We start from the raw sequence: 27,565 nt of genomic DNA, 5'->3' as shown, positions 1-27,565 counted from the left end.
TAGGGTCAGGTCTGCGCTGTTTGCTTAAAGGAATTTCAGTAAGAAATATTCTAAATATAGAAAAACATCCCTAATTTTGGAACTACAGTCAATCTTGTGCTTGCGACCACTTGAATTAAGCGACTTTTGTCTTATGCGACCACTTTAAATCCCTCCCAAGTGTTTTAACTATATTTTCATATTGTATTAAGCGACTCTTGTCTTATGCAGCGGACAAATCAGTGTTGATTGTTTATCTAAGCCGATCACATTAACGATTACACCTTTGTTTAGATTTCACACCAACCATTTCCTTTGTCTCTTTGACCGGTTCTGACCGGTGTTAATGCTGGCTGCGTATCAATTTTTGGTGTTGAATAATACAGTGAGGTATTGCCAACAGTCTACAGGTTAAAGAGATTACTATCTGGGACGTTAAGTGATAAACTTGATCGCCGATTTTATTGCAGACACAATGCGCCGACGCGACAAACATTTTCACAGTGTTCTCAAGAGGTGTTAAAAATAAACTATTAATCTGTAACATGTAGCGAAATCTGTTAATTAAAAAATGTAATTGTTATTATGCTTATTAGTTTGTGTTAGCAAATTTTCCAATCAGGAGTGTTTATTTAGTTTTTTATCAAGGTGTTTTATTTATTTCCCTATTTACCATAATCAAGTCAGATATAACCTAAAACTAAACTAAAGTCTGATATAACCAAAAACTAAAGCTAAAACCTTAACATTGACCATAACTTTTTAAATATTGAAGATAGCACCTTGATATTAGGCATGCATGTGTATCTCATGGAGCTGCACATTTTGAGTGGTAAAATTTCAAGGTGAACATCATCCTCCAAGGTCTAGGGTGCAAAAAACAAAGTAAAGGGAAGTAATAAGCTTTAAATGGACATAGTTATCTGACCTGCCCACGTATATTATTGTTAAATAAATCAAAGCGGCGCAGGAGGCGGCATTTTGCTCTGAACACATCGTGGTAAAATGTCAAGGTCAAGGTCATCCTTTACGGTCTACGGTAAAAAATACAGATTCAAGGGAAGTAATAAGCTTTAAAAAGGGAGAAAATTATTCAATATTGAACATAGCCAGTTATTATATTTGGCATGCATGTGTATTTCATGGAGCTGCACATTTTGAGTGGTAAATCTACAGTCACGGTAGTGGCTTTTAATTATTTGCTACTAAAAATAGAGATTTGTTACAGACAATTATTTTCAAGGGAAGTAATTTATAAAATTATAAATCTCATATTATATATTTCCTTACCAAGAATCGAAGTTCTTTTCACAGTTACTGTACAGATTTATTATTTTGATTATTTATAACCCAAATGATTGATTTGTCAATTTGTTTTTTAAATGATATAATTATAATTATGAAAAAGAAGAAAAAACTCTGGCTATGATCTCTTTTAATCCACAGGCCTTGGTTGTCAGTTATGTCTGACATGGGCATAATTGACTGAGACCCTCCCCACCCCACCCACCCCCCTCTCCCCGGTTGGATTGGACAAAATTCAAGGGAAGTAATAACCTTTAAAGGGAGATGATTTCTATACCTGCCAAATGATAAATAGAAATTTTATTTCAATGCGGCGCAGTAGGGGGGCATTGTGTTTCTGACAAACACATCTCTTGTTAGGTCAAAGGTCAGGTCACTGGTTTATAGGTGACCTCTAAAAAAAAAAAAATTCTGACAAGCTTTCGCAGCCAAGCGTGGCACCCGTTATGCGGTGCTCTTGTTTATATTTAGATTCATTTGATTACAAAAGCAGAAATCGCTGTGTCAAAAGGAGATAATCCGATATCTGGATTTAAAATCAAAGGTCTGCATTAATCACAAATGGCCTTTTTTTTATTTAAAGACCATTTTATTAAGAGACCACTTCTGATTACCGGTACTCCCTTTAGTGGTCTCTAAATACAAGATTGACTGTAAATTGATCCAATTTAGAAGGATGGGAGAGTCCACTAGGCATTAATGGGTTAAATCTTCCTGTATATAAGCATCGCGATAGACTCAAACAGATGCCTATGTATGAGATTTAGCTCTTATGATTGGTTCATTGAACTGTTCTTATGTGAAATCATAATTTTTATAATTTTCAATAAGAAATTTTTTATATGAATACTATCAATGGGATTTTTGGTGGTAATAATTGATAACAAACATGTGCAAATTATTTTATAAGGTGTGACAGAAATTGCATTTTTGCATAATTTAACAGATGTGTTTTGGACATGCATAAAATATTAATTATGAATCATGTTGTCTTATTTAGAAAAGAGTATCCATAAGAATTTCTAACTTTTATAGTTTTTTTGTTAACTTTGGTTGATTAATGAAGTACTGCTATAAAATACACAAATTTTGTATCTATTTCTGGCTTGGTACATGTATAATATATTTTTAAAAAGATGGAAAGTGCAAACTTCACTGTTAACTCTGCTATTTAAAATTATTTAAATTTAAATATCCATTATAGATTTTTTTCTTCTTGATTTATTGAATTAACATTAATATTTATGGAACTTAGAATGCCGGTATTGTAGTGTAACATTTCATACATACCATGGAGAATTCTATTTTGTAAAACCTACCGGTAGAAACATTAAAACATTTTAACAAAACATTAAAAAAAAAAATTGTTCTCTTTTTTTAGGATTTGAAGCCAAGTAATTTAGCTGTAAATGAAGACTGTGAACTAAAGGTATGCATCACTCAATTTATTTGCCAACCTCATTATCATACTAGTAAAAATGTTCTATGTTCAGGATTCTTATGTATATGCAGTACTGAAGTACAAATTCTGTTGAATTGAATAGCCCATTTATCTCCATGTCAGAATATTCAATTAGTTATCCAGAGTATTCATACATATTGAGCCATGCAGTTGTATTCTCAACTTTTACACATTGGTATTATTTTATGTAAAATGAAGAATATATTATCAATTTGTTTCTGTAAAATGTGTTTGCTATTTAAAAACGCTAATTAGCATACAGAAAGTATCATTAGTTTTTTCTATAAAATGAGCATGTATATTGTGTATTTGAAAAATAATTTATTTGTAAAAACAGCATTGAGGCTATGGATGTTTTTTGTTGGCTTAAATGGACACATAGCAACACATGAATTTATGTCAAAAATATTGTTGGAAAAGCATTAACACAAAATTTGCATAATTTTAGTGTACATTATCATACCAACAGCACAAAAACAATTGTACAAATAACAAAATATTGATTGAGTTTGGTCCTTTTGGTGTGATGGTTTGTCATCACAGTTACTTTTTTCCATTTGGTCTTCAACAATTAAAGTAACTGGAGATTCCAGTGTTTCCGCTGCATTTGGCCCGCATATTACATCTGTTGTTTGTCACATGACATTCACCAGAAGCTGCATACATTTGAGGTGTGAAATGATAAGAATGGTGTTATTTAAGCATGTCGGTCAAAACTAGAGATACGATGAGTATACATGTACTTGGAGATTAAGGATTTTTTATCGTTGATATGTCCTTATGGTGAGCTGTGTGGTCAGTCTACTGCCCGCTTCTTGCGGAGTCAACCACTCTAGAGGCCATATTTTTTCATCCGTTTGGACTTAACAATTTTGAAAGAAAATTAGGTGTCATAGGACATAATATATGCTGTACTTTCAGATTCTTGACTTTGGTCTTGCACGTCACACAGATGATCAGATGACGGGCTATGTCGCCACTCGCTGGTATAGGGCTCCAGAGATCATGTTGAATTGGATGCACTACAACCAGACAGGTGCAACAGGGATAATTGTATTGTGCAGCAGGGATAATTGTATTGTGCAGCAGGGATACTTGTATTGTGCAGTCCATAAGTACAGGGAGAATTGTATTGTGCAGTCCATAAGTACAACATTTTGTACCTCAGTTTGAATGTTTCAACTTTTACCCAGTTTTTTACTTACCCAATTTCTTTCTGGAGTTATACTTTTTAGCTCACCTGATTGCTCAGGTGAGCTTTTGTGACCGGTCTTTGTCCGCCGTATGTCCTTCCGTCCGTCCGTTAACATTTGCTCGTAAACACCCTAGAGGCCACATTTGTTGTCCCATCTTCATGAAACTTGGTCAGAATCTTTGTCCCAATGAAATCTCGGCCGAGTTCGAAACTGGGTTGTGCCGGGTTAAAAACTAGGTCACTAGGTCAAAAAAAAGAAAAACCTTGTAAACACTGTAGAAGTCACATTTCATGCCCAATCTTCATGTAACTTTGTCAAAATGTTTGTCTTAATGTTATCTTGGTTGAGTTCAAAAGTGGTTCCGATCAATTGAAAAACATGGCCGCCAGTGGGCGGGGCAGTTTTCCTTATTTGGCTAAAGAGAAACCTTGTAAACACTCTAGAAGTCACAATTTTGGCCCAATCATCATGAAAGTAGGTCAAAACATTGGTTTTATTAATATCTCGGACGAGTTTGAAAATGGTCAGGATCGTTGAAAAAACATGGCCGCCAGAGGGCGGGGCATTTTTCTGTATATGTATATAGTGCAAACATGTGAACACTGTAGAAGTCACATTTTTGGCCCAATTTTCATGAAACTTGCTCAGAACATTCGTTTCCTTGAGTTCAAAAATGGTTCCGGTCAGTTGAATAACATGGCTGCTGGGAGGGGGGCAGTTTTCTCATTATGCCCCCCCCCCCCCCCTTTCGAAGAAGAGGGGGTATATTGTTTTGCTCATGTCGGTCCGTCCGTCCACCAGATGGTTTCCGGATGATAACTCAAGAATGCTTAGGCCTAGGATCATGAAACTTCATAGGTACATTGATCATGACTCGTAGATGACCCCTAATGATTTTCAGGTCACTAGGTCAAAGGTCAAGGTCATGGTGACCCGAAATAGTAAAATGGTTTCCAGATGATAACTCAAGAACGCTTATGCCTAGGATCATGAAACTTCATGGGTACATTGATCATGACTCGAAGATGACCTCTAATGATTTTCAGGTCACTAGGTCAAAGGTCAAGGTCACAGTGACCTGAAATAGTAAAATGGTTTCTGTATGATAACTAAAGAACGCTTATGCCTAGGATTATGAAACTTCATAGATACGATGATCATGACTCGCAGATGACCCCTATTGATTTTCAGGTCACTAGGTCAAAGGTCAAGGTCACGGTGACCTGAAATAGTAAAATGGTTTCTGGATGATAAGTCAAGAACGCTTATGCTCAGGTTCATGAAACTTCATAGGTATATTGATCATAACTCGCAGATGACCCCTATTGATTATCAGGTCACTAGGTCAAAGGTCAAGGTCACAATGCCAAAAAACGTATTCACACAATGGCTGTCAAGGTAACGGTGACTCAACTTAGAAAAATGGTTTCCGGATGATAACTCAAGAATGCTTACGCCTATGATCATGAAACTTCATAGGTACATTGATCATGACTCGCAGATGAAATAATGATGAAACTTGACCGGGATGTTTGTCTGGACAATATCTATGTCAAGTTTGACATTTGGTAAAGATTGAATGAACCAACTCCTCTCAAGTGAGCGAACTAGGGCCATCTTGGCCCTCTTGTTATTGTTTTGTACTTTGGTTTTGGAATTTTTAGGGAAAATATATAAATATAAGTTTTCTAAAAACAAAAATAAATAATGGGCATGGGCTTATCTGGCCCTGTTTTCCCTGAATGAGGCTCATTTTCATGTGTTTGACCTCTGTGTGACCTCTGTATGTTTTTGTTTGCAGTGGACGTGTGGTCGGCAGGCTGTATAATGGCAGAGATGTTGACAGGGCGACCGTTGTTCCCAGGGACAGACCGTATCCTTCATTTTATTCTGTTAACGCTCGGATACACATTTTGACGCATTTTTTTCCTAATCTAATTTAATTTAAAACCCTTTTTTACTATATTTTAGTTTGAAAGGCATCATTTCCAACCCTTAGGTACTCATGAGCACCAACCACATGAAAACTTAACAGACTGAAAGTCACTTCCAGGTTGCTCTTGTTTTATGCTGATTGCATTTAACCATTTTCACTTTGCTTCTGACTGATAAAGGATTAGAATGATTGCTTCAATATTGTTCACTTTGATGATTTGAATATGTTGGTGGTTAAAATTAAATCTGTACAATCCACTTGATATTGATACATTTGTTTATGCTAAACATGTAGATGTTGTTGTGTAATGTATTTTTCCTATTCCATGTGTAACCTGTGTTCTCATTTGGGCACTAAACTCAGTCAGTTAGATATTATGAGATATCAATAAGGTCATTTAACAAATGGACTTTTTAAAACTTTTATAAGACAGGCCTTCAACCTAATTTGTTGTATCTTTTCATGTTGCTGTATTGCAATTTGTTGTATCACTTTTCAACTGTACTTACCTAAAGCAAAATATATTTGCAGAAAAATTAGTCTATTTAAAAGACCAAACTATAAAAAAGGAATTGCTATTTCCGCTTATATTGAACCTTTTTTTTAATAATTATTGTATAACATTTTCCTTAATTTCATAAAGACATTGATCAGTTAAATAAGATTTTGTCTCTTGTTGGGACGCCCAATGATGAGTTGCTAGAAAAAATAAGTAGCAAAGAGGTACAGTAATGTGTAGTGTCCATCTCCAATAGCCAACCTTTTGTAACCATTTATAGTCTTTTTTCCTATGGATGAACACAACTTACTTCCACACTTACTTAGTCTCACTCAACAACTGACATGTACACTTTACTAAAACTCATGCTATAAAACCTGCTAGTACAAGTGTTTATTGGTGGATCAGAGTACCTCAAAATTATTGGCCTCAGTTCTCTACTTCTTTTATTGATCATTATGGTTTTGATGGTAAATGTGTACTGCTAGCATGTAATTAAATATATTTAGTTAGTCAAATAAATATCATGTCTGTTATTTTTCATCACGTTCTTTGGCCTACAAATGTTTTCTTTAAGACAGCATCAGATAGTCCATTACATTTCTTCCCCATTTGCTCAGTGTTTTCCTACATATTTGTGAATGATTCTTCTCTCAATGTAATTTTCTCCAATCATCAAACAAATTTAACCCTTTCAGTGCGGGAACCGAATTTTAAAGGCCTTTGCAAACAGTTTGGATCCAGATGAGACGCCACAAAACGTGGCGTCTCATCAGGATCCAAACTGTTTGCTATTCTGATAGTATTCTTTGAAAAAAATCAAAGAAAATGCGAATTTTATCAATTCAGCAGACAACATTTTAGCAGACGACAAATTTCCCAGCCTGCAATGGGTTAATCTGTCTTGTAATAAGCTGCCAATCATTCATTGACTCCCGGAAGCACTCGTATAAAGTACACTATTGTATATAGTACGCTGTTCTGCTCTGGTGGCTGTCATGTTAAGTTTTAACAATTTCATCTACGTTTTCAAATATTTTATAAGTTTGTTCACATTTTGTAAACTATACTCCCATTAGAGCAGTAAGCAAACTTATCTTTAGTTGAAAAAACTTACCCTAAAGTGATATTTTTTATTGAGTAATTGATAATTCAATTTTATGTCCATATTATAATGAAGACACTTTTAGCATATTGGCTGAATTAGGGTATAGATTAACAGCATCATAAGCAAGGCAAAAATACGTGTGAACCTTCTGAAAGAGTTCCTAATCTAGAGTCAACATTTCATTGTAAAATATACATGTAGTGGTCATTTAAATCACAAACTATGTATCTAATTGTGAAAATATCGAAATAATGTTAACATTATCAATTGTATTAATTAACATTTCCTTATTTTGTTTTATTGATCTATAAACTTTGATTTAGTGTAAATTAAGTATTCTGGTACATGTACATGTTTAGGTTCTCTAACTTCTCTATCTGGATATAGACTGCGTTATTCCCATGTGCATGAATGTCTTGCTTATATTGTCAGTAGAGTGTGTGTGCGTGCGTGCGTGCGAGCGTGCGTGCGTGTGCATAACAATGTGCGTTTGTGTGTGGGGATGCTTGTACATGTATCTTATGCTAGTGTACATATATATATATATACATGTATATAGATCTCTCCAAATTTCCCTTAACTGTGCCAAAGACATTGATCAGCTTACTAAAATATTAACCCTTGTTGGCTCTCCAAATGAAAAACTTCTAGACAAAATTAGTAGTGAAGAGGTATAACTGTGTTTTGAATACATTACAAGTGTAGGAAAACCTAAGTACTTACAGTTAGCATGGGTTTTATTTTGGTAATATCTTCAAATGCCATGGTCTTTCATCAAGTGTAACATTGTCTGCTTGAGATGTTAACAACCACAGACATATCCAATGTGAATGATACTTTATAAAACATTTTTAATCAGGTGCTTTGATTTGTCGAATTGTTTTATTTGATTGGGTTTTTTATAATATCACATGTATAATCAACTGGTATTTCTGCACTTTGAAAATTGTTTCTAAATTGAACAAACTTGATTTAACCCTTTCCCACTTACATACGTATTTTGACGCATTGCTAGTCCCATAGAAAGTTAAGTTTATTTAAATACCTTTCTTATCAAATTCAAGTTTTAAAGGCTTCATTTCCAACCGTAAGTTATTGATGAGCAGCAAACAGCATAAAACCTGAAAAGACTGTGAGTTACTCGCAGGCTGTTCTGGTTTTATGCTAGTTGAAAAAGCCATTTTTTACTTCTTATGGGGAAAGGGTTAAATGCAAAAGCCTTCCCTGTATTTATCCATGGCTTGTTTGCAGGCCAGGAACTACATTCAACAGCTGCCCAAGTGGGAGAAAAGAGATTTCAAGAAAGTCTTTGAGGGAGCAAATCCTCATGGTATTGAAGCTATTTCTAATGAAATTGCTTTTCAAATTCTTGCAAAATTCTAGCTGCGTTATTATTATAATTTATAAGTGGCCTCAGTGGGGGCATTTAGCATGGCATTCATCAATTTATGACGGAGTTGATATAATTTAATGTTTTTTATCTGCAGCCATCAACCTGTTGTTAAAGTGTTCTTAGCAATAGTAAAAAAGAAATGTTAAGGCAGTTATTTATGATGTTACTGTTTATGCATCTATAGTACAGTAAAAACAAATCATAAAACTAACTTGTATTGGTGAATTGCTTGAGTAAATTATTTCCAAAGTCAGGAATAAAAACTTGTATACCGGTATTGTCATTTACTGTGTAACTTTGTTTCACACAATCTGCAGCTATTGACCTGTTGGAGAAGATGCTAGACCTGGATGCGGACACACGTATCACTGCAGAGCAGGCCCTGGCCCACCCATACCTCAAGCAGTACGCCGACCCCTCGGACGAGCCCACTGCCCGCAAGTATGACGAGTCATTTGAAGACATGGAGGTGGATATAGCTGAATGGAGAAGTAAGTATAGCTGAGTGTAGATGTAAATATAGCAGAGTGAAGAAGAAAGTATAGCAGAGTGGAGAAGTTAGTATAGCTGAGTGGAGAAGTAAGTATAGCAGAGTGGAGATGTAAGTATAGCAGAGTGGAGAACTAAGTATGGCTTAGTGAAAAAGTAAGTAAAGCTGAGTGAAAAAGTACGTATAGCTGAGTGAAAAAGTACATATAGCTGAGTGAAAAGTAAGTATAGCTGAGTGAAAAAGTATGTATAGCTGAGTGAAAAAGTACATATAGCTGAGTGAAAAAGTACATATAGCTGAGTGAAAAAGTACATATAGCTGAGTGAAAAAGTACGTATAGCTGAGTTGAGAAGTATGTCAAGCCTAATGATGAAGCAAGTATAGCTGAGTGGAAAAGTAAGTACTAGTATTGCAGAGTGGAGAAAAAAGTATTGCCAAGTGGAGAAATAACTATAGCTGAGTGGAATAGTAAGTATAGCCGAGTGAAGAAGTTAGCAATGCCTACACGCAAGAGTGTCAATAGAATACTTTGTCTGGTGATCTTGTGGGTTCAATATAGCCGAGTGAAGAAGTTAGCAATGCCTACACTCAAGGGTGTCAATAGAATACTTTGTCTGGTGATCTTGTGTGTTCAATATAGCCGAGTGGAGAAATATGCACTGTCTGCCATAGGGGCCCAGTATCAGGAACATTCTCAATTTTTCAGCTTACTCATAAGATGAAATCTAAGTTTTCAATCAGATGAGGATTGAGAATGTCAGTCAGATCATGACCAATCTCAAATCTCAGCTTCAACAATATGCACATGTTAATATGCCCTCGGATCGAAAGATCCGGGGTATATTGTTTTTGGCCTGTCTGTCTGTCATTCTGTCAGTCATTGTATGTGTGTGTCCCAAAACTTTAACCTTGGTTAAAGTTTTGCTATAACTTTTGCAATAGTGAAGATAGCAACTTCATATTTTGCATGCATGTGTATCTCATGAAGCTGCACATTTTGAGTGGTGAAATGTCAAGGTCATTCTTCAATTTCAAAAGTAAAAAAATACAATCCAAGGGAAGTAATAAGCTTTAAAGGGAGATAATTTCCAAACCTGCCTATTGATATATTGACATTTTATTTCAAAGCGGTGCAATAGGGGGCCTTGTGTTTCTGACAAACACATTTCTTGTTACTAAACTCAGAATTGAGTCAGACTCAAAAACTCGGAAAAAAACTTGTGTGAACATCAAATTGAGCATGATTTTCAATCTGATCTACAACTTGAGAGAAAAAACTAATGTCTGAATATACAAGGCCAAGCTTTCAATAGAATACTTTGTTTTGCGATCTTGTGATTGTATTGTTATGGATTGAAATGGAATGTTTTACAATTTGGGGTTTCACATTTCTTTTTTCTCTGATTGTAGAATTTAAAACAAAGAATTTTTTTAATTGATCAAAATGATCGATTATGTGTGCTTTAACCCTTTCAGTGCGGGAAACGAATTTTGAAGGCCTGTGCAAACAGTTTGGATCCAGATGAGACGCCACAGAATGTGGTGTCTCATCAGGATCCAAACTGTTTGCTATTCTGATAGTATTCTTTGAAAAAATTCTAAGAAAATGCTAATTTTAGAAATTCAGTTGACGACATTTTAGCAGACGACAAATTTCCCAGCATGCAAAGGGTTAAAGTTTTAGTTATGAAAGATAATTATCATGATATGGCTTTTCATTTTTTTCCAAATATTTAACTAGGCCATTTTCATTACATAGCAACATTTTTTTCAAAAAGAGAAACAAGATATTTGTCAGAAGTTTACATGTGAAAGTCAGGCACTAGCTGATGTTTATTCTTCAAACCTTGAAGCATAGGCAATGCATATGTGACACAGCATGCAATAGTCAGTTTTAGAAAATGAGTTTTCTCAGTATCCATCTAATGTATTTGTTTCCAATAATTATTTAATATGTACCTGTTATTGTTTAAAGTCTATAGTGATTTAATTTGTGTTTTTTTTTTTCAGAGTTAGTATACGAAGAAGTAATGAATTTCCAACCCATCAATACCATGGACATGGATTAAATGCATTCGGAGGACATGATTCTGGCCATGTAGACTATCATATGCATATGTTTGCTTTTTACTATGCTGCACTGTGAATTATGTTTGGGGAAAAACTGTAACTGAGCCAGGCTTTGGGAAAATGTGTCTTAATTCATGTGCAGTCCACACAGGCTAATCAGGGACGACACTTTCAGCCTAGACTGAATTTTTGTTTGGAAGAGACTTCCTTTAAATGAAAAATTCAATATAAGACTGCACAGGCTAAAATTAACCGTCGCTTAACCCTTTGCATGCTGGGAAATTTGTCGTCTGCTAAAATGTCGTCTGCTGAATTTCTTAAATTAGCATTTTCTTTAATTTTTTTGAAAGAATATTATCAGAATAGCAAACAGTTTGGATCCTGATGAGACGCCACGTTCTGTGGCGTCTCATCTTGATCCAATTTGTTTGCAAAGGCCTTCAAAATTCGGTTCCCGCACTGAAAGGGTTAAAGCACACGCATTAAGCCCCATTTCCCCAGAGTGAGGATGAAATAATGCAATGTGTTGTAATCTGTTGAGTAACATTGACTACTAGTATCTCAGCACAGAATATAGTTATCTTGGCTCAAAACATAGACGGTCGTGGTTCAAAATATCAAGTTACAGTGTTCTTTGTAGTAGTAAAACAGAAACGTTAAGGTAGTCATTTATTTTTTAATGTTGTAGCAACATTGTTTCTGTTAATTTATCAATAGTACTAGAAACAAATCATGAAACTAAATTACATGTACATTACATGTGCATTGGTTTGGTCAATTGCTTCCAAAGTTAGGATTATAAACTTGTGTACCAGTATTGTCATTTACTGTATAATGTTTCATCATACCATCTGTAGTCATGTTTTCAAAATCATTTGCAGGGTTATATTGCTTATTTTCATTTGTTAAGCTTTAAAAATTAATGTTATCGTAGTTAACTGCAGTCTTTTGGATTCTTAACAGTGTTATCAAATAATTCAAGGTTTATGTAAGAAGAATTAAAGAATTTGTGAAACAAAAAATATTTCAATGAAGTAATGATTTTTTAATCGTTTACTTGTCATCTCTGTTAATTATAACTAAAGGAATAATGCTCTTTTTCATATGTCATACAAAAAATTAACGTGTTATTTAAAGCATGGAATATATTCTGATCAACAGAGATTATTTTTAGTTCATTATTTTCTAGTTGCCTGTTACTTTTGCAGAATGCCATAAACACTCCCTGTGTGTAAGCCTTTTTGTTCATTTCCCATTATTTCTCAAATATACATTTTATTAGCTCGGCTGTTTTTGGAGAAAACTCCGAGGTATTGTCATAGCCTCTCCGACGTCCGGGCGTTGTGCTAAAACCTTTACATTGGCTCTAAAATTAAAGTGCTTCCACCTACAACTTTGAAACTTCATATGTACATGCACCTTGATGAGTTCTACACGCCACACCCATTTTGGGGTCACTAGGTCACTGTGACCTCTAATTTAAAACTTTGCCTCTAACATCAAAGTGCTTCCACCTACAACTTTGAAACTTCATATGTACATGCACCTTGATGAGTTCTGCACGCCACACTCATTTTTGGGTCACTAGGTCAAAGGTCAAGGTCACTGTGACCTCTACTATTAAACTGAAACTTTGCCTCTAACATCACAGTGCTTCCACCTACAACTTTGAAACTTCATATGTAGATGCACCTTGATGAGTTCTACACGCCACACCCATTTTGGGTCACTAGGTCAAAGTTCAAGGTCACTGTGACCTTTAAAAAAAAAAAAAAAATCTGACAAGCTTTCGCAGCCGAGCGTGGCACCCGTTATGTGGTGCTCTTGTTTATTGAATGATTGATTAATTCATAATGTTACCCAGGTGTGTCAAGAATTGGTGAGTGAGTTTCGACATCTTAATATATTTGTTTAAAGGAACTTTTCACAGATTTTGGCAGATATTGAAGTTTGTCATTAAATTCTTTATATTGATAAATGTAAACATTGGATCTTTAATGCTCCAGTAAAAACAACTAAAAAATTAAAGAATGAAAAAAAGTTACTCTTAACTGGGCTGAAACCACTGACCACGGGAGTAAAAAAGAACAGTAAAGCGCTTAGACCACTCACCCATCAGTGCTCACACAATGAGTTATGTATTTTATTCTTTACATAAAAAATCCTCATACTGTCACAAAATATAAGGACAACAACAGAACTCTCCAAATTATTCAATCGTTTCAGGTTACAATGCTTTAGAATTTTCAGGTTTTTAAATCGTCAAAAGATGCATACAATGGATATTTTAAAGCATGGTAAATGTTCAGTATTACTGTTTTTTTCACATATATCATCAATACAATGAAAATTTGCGAATCTAACACAATTTATTTTACTTTTGTCAATTTACCAAAACGTGAAAAGGTCCCTAAAAGCTTCATCAGATGTTATTCTGTAGAAGCACATAATGTGGGCTTTTGCAGAGCATTATTGTTATGATGTTTTAATTGTGTCAATCTTTTGTATAATATTGAATTATGTTAGAATTGCAGGTACTGATCAAATTGTTATTATGCTCATAAACATGAACTGAAATCATAAGACAAGTTGTTAGTTGAAATGTCGCTATATTGTATGAATTGTTTTAGAATATATTAATGTATGTTTTTTTTTGTATAATTTCATTTTCCATTTAAAAGTTAAGAAAAACAAATTTTGCAGGACATATAAATTAGTGTGCAACAATGATGTATACAAGTTTGCTAAGCCAACTAATAGTTGTTGCTAACGACTTAAGTGTACTTTGTTTTGAATAAAAAATATTTTGAGAGGATAGTGATGGTATGTGAAAATACAGAAAACTTTTTTGGTATGTAATGTACAATGTGTTTTTTTAGGGGGGGGGGGGGGGGGGGGGGAACGGCAAGGCTTGCATATTTACATGTCCATGCAGTTCATAGTGTGTTGTTCTCAGTATGAAGGTGGTAACTTCACAAGTGAACGAAAAATTGTCATTTGTACCGGTACACAAATATTCAGCATCATAATACTATAAATAAATTTGGTTTACTTTTGTAAAAAAAAGACAAGAAAATGATTGTACACAGATGTACATCCAAAGAAGTTTTAGTTATCAATGTTCACCCACTTTATAGAAATGTTAACACTATTCGTTGTTAAGTGGATTGTTTCAAATTAAATAGTTAAATGTCATCTGTTAAGACTGTTAGTATGTTTTTTTTTGTAAATAACTAATAGTTTATCTGTTTTCATATATATATATAGTAGTTTTCTTAAAGGAAAATAATATTGTTATGCAACATTACTACATCATTTTATGTAAACTCAATAGATAATAAACTTCTTTGTAAGAATTGGTGAGATTTATTGTACCTTTATGTTCCCTGCATCTACTGATGCCGGAGGCTTAAAGCGATAAACCTGTCCATTCTCCCATTTGTCTTTCCGTAAGAGGTTCACCCAAAATGGCACATTTTGTCTTGCCACAATAATGCTTACTACAAAGATTTGATACTTGCATGGATAATCTCATTGAATTTTTCCACGTCACCTTGCTTTTATTTAAATTGAACTTCAACCCACTGTTGAAATTACAGCTTAACTCTTTCAGTGTGGGAACCGAATTTTGAAGGCCTTTGCAAACAGTTTGGATCCAGATGAGACGCCACAGAACGTGGTGTCTCATCTGGATCCAAACTGTTTGCTATTCTGATAGTATTCTTTGAAAAAAATCGAAGAAAATGCTAATTTTAGAAATTGAGCAGACAACATTTTAGCAGACGACTAATTTCCCAGCATGCAAAGGGTTACACAACAGCTATGATTCTACTGTTCAACTTTTGGCACACTGGCATAATCTGACCTCATTTTGACCTTGACATACATGTACTTTTTGGGCCATGATATTCCAATGGGCAAGTGAGTTAATGCAGCATCTTTTTTCATGAAGCTACTTGGGCCATAACGAGATACTTTTGTAGCCATAAGTTTGTGTATATATTTGCACCTGTCTGTCAGATGGCCACTCTGTAGAACATTTTGTTGCCACATAACTTCAGGACACTGACCTATGATCATGCAACTTGATATGATGGTTTCTTTGAATTAAATAAAGCAGCATGTTGATCAACAAGCCAAAGGTCACAGGGACTTGAAACATGAAATGAAATTGGTACAATTTGTATGATTTAAGTAGAGCAACACCCATACAAACATCTCTTACAAAAACCTTTTAAATGTGATAATACACCATCTGACAAGTTGACATCATTTATTGAATATGGTTTGATAATGAATGGGGTAGATGCCTTCCGGCATGTAATCCTCTTGTTCCAGCGAGATTATTTACTAAAATATAATTTGCATTGCTTACTGATGTCTAACATGATTAACAAGGTTTGTAAGTTGAGGAGGGTGGCATTGTTGTTTTTAATCACTTGTTTCGACTGCTGATTGTTAGTATTTTTGTTGCTTTGCCTCAGATTATACAGGGATTTTTTTTATCCCCACCGAAAAAAAAATCGGAGGGGATATAGTAATTGGTCCTGTCCATCTGTCCATCCGGCTGGAACTTTGTCTGGAGAATAACTCCAAATCTATTCAATGGATTTACTTTAAACTTAGAATATAAACAGATGGCAACTAGGAGAAGTGCAGTGACCAAGAACAATAAGTCTATCTACCTTAGTTTTTGAATTATATCCCCTTTTATATAACTTTCAAGTAAATGTTTGTCTGGAGCATAACTCTAAATATACTAAAGGGATTTACTTATAACTTTAAATATAAACAGATGGCAACTAGGAGAAGTGCAGTGACCAAGAACCACAACTCTATCTACCTTAGTTATTGAATTCTCTCCCCTTTTATATGATTTTAAAGTAGTTTTGTCCGGAGCATAACTCTAAATTTACTGAAAGGATTTACTTGAAACTTGAAATATAAACAGATGACAGCTAGGAGAATTGCAGTGACCAAGAACCACAACTCTATCTACCTTAGTTTTTGAATTCTCTCCCCTTTTATATAATTTTAAAGTAAATTTTTGTCCAGAGCAGAACTCTTAATCTACGGAAGGGATTTACTTGAAACTTGAAATATAAACAGATGGCAAGTAGGAAAAGTGCATTGACTAAGAACCATAACTCTACCTTAATTTTTGAATTATCTCCCTTTTTAAATAACTTTAAAGTAAATTTTGTCCGGAGCATAACTCTAAATCTACTAAAGGGATTTACTTGAAATATAAACAGATGGCAACTAGAAGTGCAGTGACCAAGAACCATAACTCTATCTACCTTAGTTTTTTAATTATCTCCCCTTTTATATAATTTTAAATTAAATTTTTGTCCGGAGCATAACTCTAAATCTACTGAAGGGATTTACTTGAAACTTCAAACTTAAACAGATGGCAAGTAGGAGAAGTGCAGTGAATAAGAACCATAACTCTATCTACCTTAGTGTTTGAATTATATCCCTTTATTTAATTTCAAAGTAAATTTTTGTCCGGAACATAATGAATTATCTCGGACTCCCTTTATTTGTATTTACAAATATTATTCTACTCTCTAAAACAAATGTCATACAAGCAAACACATTTCCGCCGGGATTTGGCACTACTGTGACATGCTCTTGTTAGGCTGAAATATTTTTTTCATCAGTTTCTCTCCTGAATTCTTAAGAGCATTCAGATTTTAGACATCCATGAAACCATGCAGAAGTAATGATATATTGGTTGCTCTAACATAAACTAATTCTATTATGCCTGGCTGATATACAGAAATGTGTTGGCACTCCAGTACCAATATATGTATGACATTGTGTTAACAGACATATGTTCATCAAGATAAGTGGGATATAAAAAGAAATGGATATATTCTATTATACAGTTTAATTGAAATTCAACACTTACTAGGAATCATTTTCACAAGAACTTCCATAATTAACAACCATGCAAGTTACAACATCAATGGGATGCTGGCTGGTCAATGTATTCTACTAACACTCTAACTGATTCATCACAAAGGGAAAAAGGGTAAATTCATACATTTTTCTAAGTTTATATTTGAATAATTCCAATAATACAGATGGAAAAGTTAAAATCTTTGACATCCAGAAGACCAGACATCTGGTATATAATTTAGGATTCATAACCATAATATACTTATAAGTAGGTATTTCATACACATCTGAGAGTGTGTGAATGTTTTAACAAGAAAGATTTAATGAAACAATTAAGTAATGGCTTTCTTGGGGGTAACCACTCTAATTCAAATCTTGTGCAAGGTTCAGTTCAATTTTACAATGTATTGATTCTATTCTTCCCAAATTTACATGATTTAAGTTTTACAAGTAAGAATTTCAACCACTGAGTAAAAATTAAATTTAGATTTGATTTATGCATGTGTTCGATTCTCAGGTATTGCATTAATTGAAAAATACTAATGTTAAAAAACTAAACCTGTTCAAAGAATGAAGATGACACTTAAGAAGTTATTTTGTGACAAGGCATTAAACAAATTTAATATGATATGTTTTATGTGTAAATGAAAATACATTTTACACTCTGCCACTGTATTTAAAGGGGCCTTTTCACGTTTGGGTAAATTGACGAAATTGAAAAAAGTTGTTTCAGAATCGCAAATTTTCGTTTTAGTTATGATATTTGTGAGGAAACAGTAATACTGAACATTTACCATGCTCTAAAATAGCCATTATATGCATTTTTGACGATTTAAAATCCCGAAAATTATAAAGCGTTGCAACGCGAAACGCATTAATTATTTGGAGAGTTCTGTTGTTGTCGTTATAATTTGTGAAACTACGAAGATTGCTCATATAATGCATAAAATACTTTAACCAAGTATGATTGGCAGAACAGCCGAGCAGGCTAATGCGTTTTTACTCCAGCTTACTCCAGGACTCATGGGGTCACTGGTTCGAGTCCAGCTGCGGCTACTTTTTTTTTCCTTCTTTTAAATTTTATTCTTGATTTTTTACTGGAGCTTTTAAGATCCAATGTTTACATTTATCAATATAAAGCATTTAATGACTTATTTCAAAACATGCCAAAAACTGTGAAAAGGCCTCTTTAATATTTATCTAACAAATCAACTTTTCCATCAAGATCTAACACTAATGTCAGTTTACATATGGATTATTTTCTTTTCTTGGCGGCTATGCTGCTTTTCAACTGCTCTGTTAGCCACTCTATGCCTTCATGTAAACCTTCACCAGTTAGTCCATTACTAGCACATATATGCCAGGGCTTGTCACGGATATCTTCTAGACCCATTAAACTGGAAACCTTGACACTGGATACTGCATCTCTTAGATCCATCTTGTTGGCAAAGAAGAGAACAGGAACCCGTTTGATTGCAAGTTCTGGATGTTTTATAAGACTGTCCAATTCATCTCGTGCAACCACCATCCGTATCTTGTCACTGCTGTCTACCACAAATATGATGCCTTGGCAATCTCTGTAATACTGCTCCCAGAGCGTACGGTAGCGACCTTGTCCTGACATATCAAAAGCTGTAATAGTCAATGACTTTGATTTGAACTTCTCAACTGAAAAGCCAATAGTGGGTACAATGTCCATAGCACGAGTATCTTCACTCTTTAATTGATTCAGTATGGTTGTTTTACCACTATTGTCTAGCCCAACAACAAGGATGTTTGCCTCTTCGTTTCTGAGGCCAAGAAATTTGGCCAACTTGTCAAGGAATCCCATGTTCACAAATGCCTTGCAGTGTATAGGTAACTAGTGTAAACAAGTTCAGACTTTATGTGATATTTTGAAGTTGAAGATATCAACACATGGTTGTTGATTATGACATATCAGATCATGTAAACAAGAAACGTATACGTTTTTATATTCTTTTTGCCGATTCACAACAACTGCTTTACTGATTTTCGACACAACATTATTAAATATCACAGTTGATTTTGACGTTTACAAAATATTTCCTTAAATAAGGACAAAATCCGTATGATGCCAAATTAAACAATACTACACCCTACTGTACACTTAACTGCGGTTTCACTCCTGTGTTAAGATAATAAAATGGAACACTTTTCTTAAAGAAAATGTATACTATTTGTTTTGTGACATGAAGATCGAAGACTTACAAAAGAAAATCTTTATTTGATAATACAGCTTCATTAGACACAATAAGAATTACAACAAGTGTGATATGTAACCTCTACACAAGAATTGGTGACGTAGTATGTGGATCCGGTTATTTCAGAAACGAAAAGATAAAGAACATTCATGTGTGTTCGCTAAAAACGAAATAAAATATGCATGACTCCGAACAATCAACGTCTCATGGCGATGCAGGAGGTGGACCAATGAGACATCCTTACAAACACGAGGATTTAGACTTTCCTTTTTGTCCGGACTCTCAAAAATACGAAAAACTTGCCAAAATTGGCCAAGGAACTTTTGGGTAATCTGCCAACACTTTCTGTTTATAAAACTAGTAGTTACATGTTTATAATATACCTCCGCTTGAATTGATCGTTTTTGTTGCAAAAATATTTTCGTAATGTCTATTGTCACATAAACTTTGAGGTGTCCGGGAGGTAACAAAAAACAGTAAAAACAGTGCTAACCAGTGCTGTCCACAGGACTTTTTCAGAAGCCATGGGTCCGTTAGGGGTGGTTTGGAAGGGCAGGTCTCTATATGTAAATGTTTGATAAACATTTATTTTTATTTGTTGCGTAACGACTATTCACGAAAAAAAACGAGCTATAAAGTCATTCATAACATCAATAAAAAGTGTTTTTACCCTTTCTGGCTTTGTTACACATGATCCCTACTTGATCAATAACTCAGTACATCTGTGTCAACCAGACTCAATTACTGCATACTTACTTTTTTCCCGTCGCTATTCTCTACCCGATTTTTCCCGCCGCTATTCTTTAACCGATTATCCCGTAAATTCCATTTTAAAAAGCAAATTCTGGTTAATATTGAGGATAAAAGTGCTGAAGAATATCATAAACACAAACATTGGCCTATTTTTTATTTAGTATCGAATAAATTTAAAGGGACTGTCAACCACGACGACGAAGAAAATAAAAGTTGTAAAATATCGTATTTTTTACAATTATTAGTTTATATTGATTAAAATATCAAGACTGGTATATTACATTACTTGAAAAAAGTTGTTAGGTTTTCATAGTTTCAGTATATTTGGTAATAAATTTTACTGGGTATGTCAACCAGGTAACTACTATAGTTAACTATAAATAACGCTAGTAGATCAATCATCATTGTCACGTGGAAAACCCAGGAATGCAAATTGTGCATGTATAGTGAATTGTATATATTTTATATATAAAATGATCAATCTACTTGTGTTTTTTATAGTGTTTATATCGTTATGTCACCTATTTTGCGATGTACTTTCGATTTCATATCGCAAAATTTTATTAACGAATATACTGAAATCATGAACATTTTTCAAGTAATGTAATATACCAGTCGTGAAATTTAAATAAAAATAAAAGAAAATACGGTATTTTAGAATTTTTCTTTTTTCGTCATTCGTTATTGACAGTCCCTTTAAGCATATGTGACTTCGTAAAGATTTGACAAAATAATGTCCAATCAGGACAGGGGTTTTCCCACTTAACATGCGTAAATGCCTGATGTGCTGGTCCTGATAACATAAAATACACCAACACTAGATGTTGTACATGTCATGATGACATCATAATTTTTGTACGCTTTTTATTGACAAAGAAACACACTATACATGAAGCGCTGTTTATTTAAAGCTAGCGTTAACAATAAAATTCAGTAACGTTGTTTGGATTTCAAATTTAAATATGCTCATTTAATAATTCAACAAAACATTTATAGCTGTGTGTAATGAATACAACAATATTTTTTTTAACGTTTAGCAAGTAAAATAAATGTTGTGACCATATTATGCATGAAATGAACAGTTTCCACGAGCTCAACAGCCATAAGATCAAGTGTCATTTGAAACACCCTTCTCCCTTCTTCAAATGTCAAGGCCACAAATAAAGGTCAATTTTTTCCTTAAACAGTCTAATATTCCTGTCTCAGCTATAACTTTGCAGCATATTAGTGGATATTAATTTTGATGGATTTGAAATTAATGAGAACCATCACAATTCAACATGTGGGTTGTAACACCCGTCTCCCTACCTTAAGTCAAATTTGACCATAAAAAAGCTTCCCCATAAAAAAATCATCATAAAAGGTTTCCAAAAAATAAGCCTATTTCTAAATTTATAAATTGCAGCATTTTGTTGAATCCCGCTATCCAGCAATGTAAAAAAGGAACACGGGTAATAACATACGGAAGCCAAAGAAAGATTTGAAATATGTGTGTTATATCATTAATTTGATTACGCAAATGAATCCTCAATGAACTCAAGGAAACATGGGTTTCATTTATTTATAACAAAATGCTTTTTTGCTTATTTAAGGGAAGTATTTAAAGCTAGGGATAGAAAGAGTAGAGCAGTTGTGGCGATGAAGAAAGTTCTGATGGAAAATGAAAAGGAAGGGGTAAGACAGAATACTATATATTATGTTCAGCATTGTGAATTAAATTAAATTTAAAACAGACCATTTGTTTCTGCGTGAAATCAATAGAACAATTTAACCCAGAGTAAAACAAATGGATACGCTCGGTATTTGAAAATAAAAGAATAATTCTCTTTGATTTTGAGGTCAACCAATCACAGGTAAATGTTGCAAGAAGTTTGTGGCCAGTTTTGGGAAGGAAAACCCCTTAGGCCTCTTGCTTTTGAGATTAATAAAATCAAATGTCAAGGTCACAGGGACATATTGAAACAATCTTTTTTTTTTCATTTTCATACATTCATGGTTTGGCTGCAAGTTCGGGTGGAGGTATATATATTTTTAAACCTTTATGTTCAAGGCATATTTATTTTTTTAATGTTGCAAATTAACAAGTTTTTTCTTTTCAGTTTCCAATAACTGCTCTGAGGGAAATCAAGATTTTGCAACAATTAAAACATGAGAACGTCGTGAATCTCATTGAGATCTGCAGGACAAAAGGTAAAACATGAGAACTTTGTGAATCTCATTGAGATCTGCAGGACAAAAGGTAAAACATGAGAACGTCGTGAATCTCATTGAGATCTGAAGGACAAAAGGTAAAACATGAGAACTTCGTGAATCTCATTGAGATCTGCAGGACAAAAGGTAAAACATGAGAACGTCATGAATCTCATTGAGATCTGCAGGACAAAAGGTAAAACATGAGAACTTCGTGAATCTCATTGAGATCTGCAGGACAAAAGGTAAAACATGAGAACGTCGTGTATCTCATTGAGATCTGCAGGACAAAAGGAAAAACATGAGAACTTCGTGAATCTCATTGAGATCTGCAGGACAAAAGGTAAAACATGAGAACGTCGTGAATCTCATTGAGATCTGCAGGACAAAAGGTAAAACATGAGAACATCGTGAATCTCATTGAGATCTGCAGGACAAAAGGTAAAACATGAGAACGTCGTGAATCTCATTGAGATCTGCAGGACAAAAGGTAAAACATGAGAACGTCGTGAATCTCATTGAGATCTGCAGGACAAAAGGTAAAACATGAGAACGTCGTGAATCTCATTAAGATCTGCAGGACAAAAGGTAAAACTATTGGAATGAACCTGTCTTTGAGTTTGACAGTATAAAGTGTGTAAGTCTGGTTATGTTTGATTGTAGTTGTAATTATAATATCTTTGATATGGGCCGTGCTCTGAGAAAAAGGGGTCTGTAAATTGTTGTCCCAGTTTAGTCTGTGCAGTCTGCACAGGCTAATCTGGGACGACACTTTCCGCCTAAATTTGATTTTTGCTAAGAAGAGACTTTCTTAAAACAAAACAATATCATAAAGCTGAAAGTGTCGTCCCTGATCAGCCGGTGCGGACTGCTCAGACTTATCTGGGACGACACTTTACGCACATGCATTAAACCCCCTTTTTCACAGAGCAGGGCCCATATATACAGTTTATTATGCTAGTCAGTTGTTTGAAGTGTATGTTATAATTAATCCAATGGCTTGTTTAATAGCAAGTCACAAGACAGATACATCCTCTTAATACGTGCATTGACCTTTTGAAATTTGTTGTAAATATACCATGATGAAGGTGAAATGTCTGTTTCGATCATAATGCAGTATTCTGGATTGTAACTTCATAACTCGTCATGAAATTATATAACTCAAATTGTATGTCATGTTTTGTTCTGTTCATGTATGTCATCATGCAACTGATCTTGAACAAAAGCATGACATTTGTTGGAACTATATATCATGTTGTGAATTTTAATTTAAGAAGAACTAAATTTGCCAATTTTCAAAGTATCTGTTGCTGTTGCATTGGGGATTAGCTGAATTTAACCCTTTCATTGCTGGAACTGAACTTTGAAGGCCTTTGCAAACAGTTTTGATCCAGATGAGACACCATAGAACGTGGTATCTCATCAGGATCCAAACTGTTTGCTATTCTTAAATCATCTTTGGAAAAAAATCAAAGAAAATGCTAATTTTAGAAATTCAGCAGACAACATTTTAGCAGACGACAAATTTCCCAGCATGCAAAGGGTTATGCATTTTAGTTTTCATGCCCCCAGCATATACAGTCCCTGAGAAACATAATTATTGTGATTGGTATGTATGTTCGTTCTTAAGTGAGTCCCAGATTAAACCAAAATTACATATTTCGTATAACAACAATAATGCTTCTTACAAAACTTTTATATTTAAATGAATGATAAATAAATACAATCAAACCACCTTTAGACTATTATTGTTTGTTTAGCTACCCCGTACAACAGATTCAAGAGCACTTTCTACCTGATCTTTGAATTCTGTGAGCACGATCTGGCTGGCCTTCTCAGCAATGCCAATGTCATGTTTTCCCTGGGCGAGATCAAACGTGTCATGCAGCAGCTTCTCAACGGACTCTACTACATCCATCACAACAAGATCCTGCACAGGGACATGAAGGCCGCGAATATACTCATAACCAAGGGCGGGGTGTTAAAAATGGCGGACTTCGGACTTGCTCGAGCATTAAGCCACATCTCGAAGTACACAAACAGGGTAGTAACGTTGTGGTATCGACCTCCTGAACTTCTTCTCGGTGAAAGGAACTACGGTCCACCGATTGACATCTGGGGAGCCGGATGCATCATGGCTGAGATGTGGACGCGGTCACCCATAATGCAGGGCAAGACGGAGCAGCATCAGCTGCAGCTGATAAGCCAGCTGTGCGGTTCCATCAAGCCCGACGTGTGGCCGGGTTGTGAAAAATTAGAAATGTACAATAAACTGGAAATACCCGATGGCCATAAGCGCAAGGTTAAAGAGCGGTTAAAACCCTACGTGAAAGATCAGTATGCCTTGGATCTACTGGACAAGCTGCTATGCCTTGATCCATCTAAGCGTATTGACTCGGACTCAGCTTTGGATCACGCGTTTTTCTGGGAGGACCCGCCACCACAGGACTTGAGCCGAATGTTGGCGCAGCACTCAACCTCCATGTTTGAGTATCTGGCGCCACCGCGCCGACCCCAGGCCCGGCCCCAGGTCGGTGGTGCGCAGGCTCGGCCTGCCCAGAACATGGACCAGCATTTTGAAAGAGTCTTTTGACTCACTCCTAGTACTTGCAGTTTTTTGTGTCGGTTGTTTATGAATTGTTTACAATTGTGTCTGGTTCTCTAGGTAAGAATACATGAGTAATCCGTATGACTGTAACAGCAATGCAGATAAATTCTGTACACATTTGTTGCAACTTAAAGGACATGTTGTGATGGTTGTTGGTAAATTGTTTACAACTGTGTAATGATGCTCAAGGTAAGAATATTTTGTTCTGTTGCAAGGAGGAGGTTACATAATTCTGTATTGACAATTGTTATGAGTAATACTAGCATATAAGCAGTTATTTACTTAATGCATCTATTCCAGTAAACTGGAATTATTGTTCGATAACTAAATAAAAATGTAATCAGAATTTTTTGGAGTTAAAATGAGAACTGTGTTCATCACACCTCCATAATCCGTGTTGCTGATTGGTGAAATTACAATAAGAGTAAGCGTAAAGTTGATATTAACCATTAAAGATTGCAAATACAGTACATTGTGGGTTACATGTAGAGATCGGTAATCTCTGAAATGTATACGATTTTCATGGATTGTCACATGTTTGTGGACAGATAAAAGAATGTTCAGTGGTGAAACTTTAAATGACCTTTTGCCCATTTTATTTGATCCTTTGATCACAAACTGCAAAAGCAACATGGGACTAAATGGTTTATTTGCATCACGGTTGTTTATAGTCACAGAAATACTTGTCAAAGTGGTATTTTATACCTGAAGTGTGATATTTATAAAGTGATGTACTGGAACTTCATAAAATCGATTTTAAAGTTAACACAAAAAAACGACTATATTCGTGAATTAATTAATTTTAAGGTATGATGTTTATGTTTTAAGTTAAAATCACTAAAGAAATTACTAGTAAGCAAAAAGCCAAGCATTTGTTATTAGTTTACATTTTGTATGAAATGTTATGAAGAAATTTCATCGTTCGACAATCAGTAGTTTGTAATAGAGCTGAACAAATAAATTGTATTTAGCGGACTTTTGAGGTGTGCTACTCAAGAGTGGCTCCCCCCCCCTCCCCCGAAAACTGAAACATGATCTAGCAGGAGTAACATCACACACTTATTTTTGAAAAAAAAATCCCATTGCAATGGAACATGCTGTCTCGAACCTGTTTCAATAAAATTAAAATCTAATTTTAATTGCATAAATACTTGGCAGATTGTGCAAAAATAGGCAAATTTAGCGAAGTTTCACCTAAGGCTTTCGTTCACTCAACGGCAACAGGGAATGTAGCTAACAGTATCCTAGTCTGGCGATTAGTGTCCGCGTACACACATCCCACATTTTTCGCTTGAACTTGAAATACCAGCACTTTACGGATAAGAGAAATACGAACACAATCATTATTACCACGACAATTGATGATGGATCTTTGGATATCACCATTATCGTAGACTTACGCATAACATAAACGCAGTCAACGCTGCTGATATCATGATGTGGATAAGGGAAAGCTTGTTTGACCGCCGTCATTTTGGATGGCGGTAACACAGTCGTTGCCGGCTTCATGATTCTATAGATAAGACAGAGGCGGTCATCGCAATTACCATCGTCTTATGAATACTATAAAGGCGGTCATCTCTATTGTCAACTGTATATGATTAAGGATAACGCGGTAATCCCCGCTGTCATCTGTATATGATTAAGGTTAACGCGTTAATAAACTGATTTTTAAGGTTAACGCGGTAATCCCCGTAGGCCCAGTGTTACGGCCTTAGGCGCTCCAGGGTGCTAATCCCCGTTGTCATCGCACGGGTAGCGCTGTCATCACTGCTGTTCTCGTTACATAGATAATGAATTCGCAAATATATTCATTGTCTTCGTGATATGAACAGGGGCAACACTGTCATCGCCATAACCTCCAGCTAAGGGGAACGCGACCATGCCAATTATCGTTATAAGGGTATTAAAGGGAACGCTGTCAGCTCCGTTGTCATCTTTACATGGAAAAGGGAAAAGCTATGTCATCGTCGTATGGATCAGGGAATCTGTATTATCACTGTCATTTAGATAAGGGATACAAGAGATATGCGCCGTACCATCGTGATATGAATATGGGGGCACGTAAAACTATATTACCAACGTAATAAGGGAAAGGCGGACATCGCGTTTGTCATCCTTAAGAAGAAAACGCGGGTATCTCCATTGCTAGATGGAACATGGAAAGCAGAGATCTATATTTTCAGTGTTATGTGTAGAAGTAAAATGCGTCTATCGCTATAGCAATCGTGGAATTACAGGTTGCCATAGTGATACGTAAACGCACATGTCGTCATACATAACCATCGTTACAGTGATAATGAGTTTTTTGCATCAACGTTTACTGTACATTGTGACATTGCTAAAGAACGCGTGTATTTACATATTACGTGTTTGACAAAAAAATCCTGGGTACTCAAATTGTTATCCGTGCGTAACAAAAATAGATTTCGTTTTGTGACAGACAGACA

The 27,565-nt window shown here is 35.1% G+C and overlaps 3 protein-coding genes across 4 annotated transcripts in view; 2 read left to right on the top strand and 1 right to left on the bottom strand.

Annotated features, from left to right (window-relative positions):
* The window catches only part of LOC127881666 (mitogen-activated protein kinase 14-like), a 37,790-nt gene extending 22,994 nt beyond the window's left edge, over positions 1-14,796 (top strand). The window contains exons 6-12 of one of the 2 annotated variants that reach the window (XM_052429761.1): positions 2,666-2,713; positions 3,668-3,782; positions 5,744-5,815; positions 8,077-8,156; positions 8,737-8,815; positions 9,196-9,369; positions 11,379-14,796. In XM_052429761.1, the coding sequence (XP_052285721.1) occupies positions 2,666-2,713; positions 3,668-3,782; positions 5,744-5,815; positions 8,077-8,156; positions 8,737-8,815; positions 9,196-9,369; positions 11,379-11,437 (627 nt within the window). In that variant the 3' untranslated portion in view covers positions 11,438-14,796. Of the gene's footprint in view, positions 1-2,665; positions 2,714-3,667; positions 3,783-5,743; positions 5,816-6,521; positions 6,602-8,076; positions 8,157-8,736; positions 8,816-9,195; positions 9,370-11,378 lie in introns of both variants that reach the window. The other variant, XM_052429762.1, reaches the window with a different exon arrangement.
* A 2,520-nt stretch (positions 14,797-17,316) lies between these two features.
* LOC127881687 (ADP-ribosylation factor-like protein 6) lies at positions 17,317-19,441 on the bottom strand. Its single transcript, XM_052429793.1, has one exon. It carries the CDS (start codon positions 19,171-19,173, stop codon positions 18,598-18,600), a length of 576 nt encoding a protein of 191 aa, XP_052285753.1. The 5' UTR covers positions 19,174-19,441; the 3' UTR covers positions 17,317-18,597.
* Positions 19,442-19,652: 211 nt separating this feature from the next.
* On the top strand, positions 19,653-25,461 carry LOC127881658 (cyclin-dependent kinase 9-like). Its single transcript, XM_052429745.1, has 4 exons — positions 19,653-19,891; positions 21,910-21,991; positions 22,417-22,507; positions 24,268-25,461. Exons 1-4 carry the CDS (start codon positions 19,743-19,745, stop codon positions 25,098-25,100), a joined length of 1,155 nt encoding a protein of 384 aa, XP_052285705.1. The 5' UTR covers positions 19,653-19,742; the 3' UTR covers positions 25,101-25,461.
* Positions 25,462-27,565: the final 2,104 nt, after the last annotated feature.

Source organism: Dreissena polymorpha, chromosome 5, assembly GCF_020536995.1.
Source record: "Dreissena polymorpha isolate Duluth1 chromosome 5, UMN_Dpol_1.0, whole genome shotgun sequence".
Classification (NCBI taxonomy): Eukaryota; Metazoa; Mollusca; class Bivalvia; order Myida; family Dreissenidae; genus Dreissena; species Dreissena polymorpha.
This window is presented reverse-complemented; position numbering and strand designations above follow the sequence as displayed.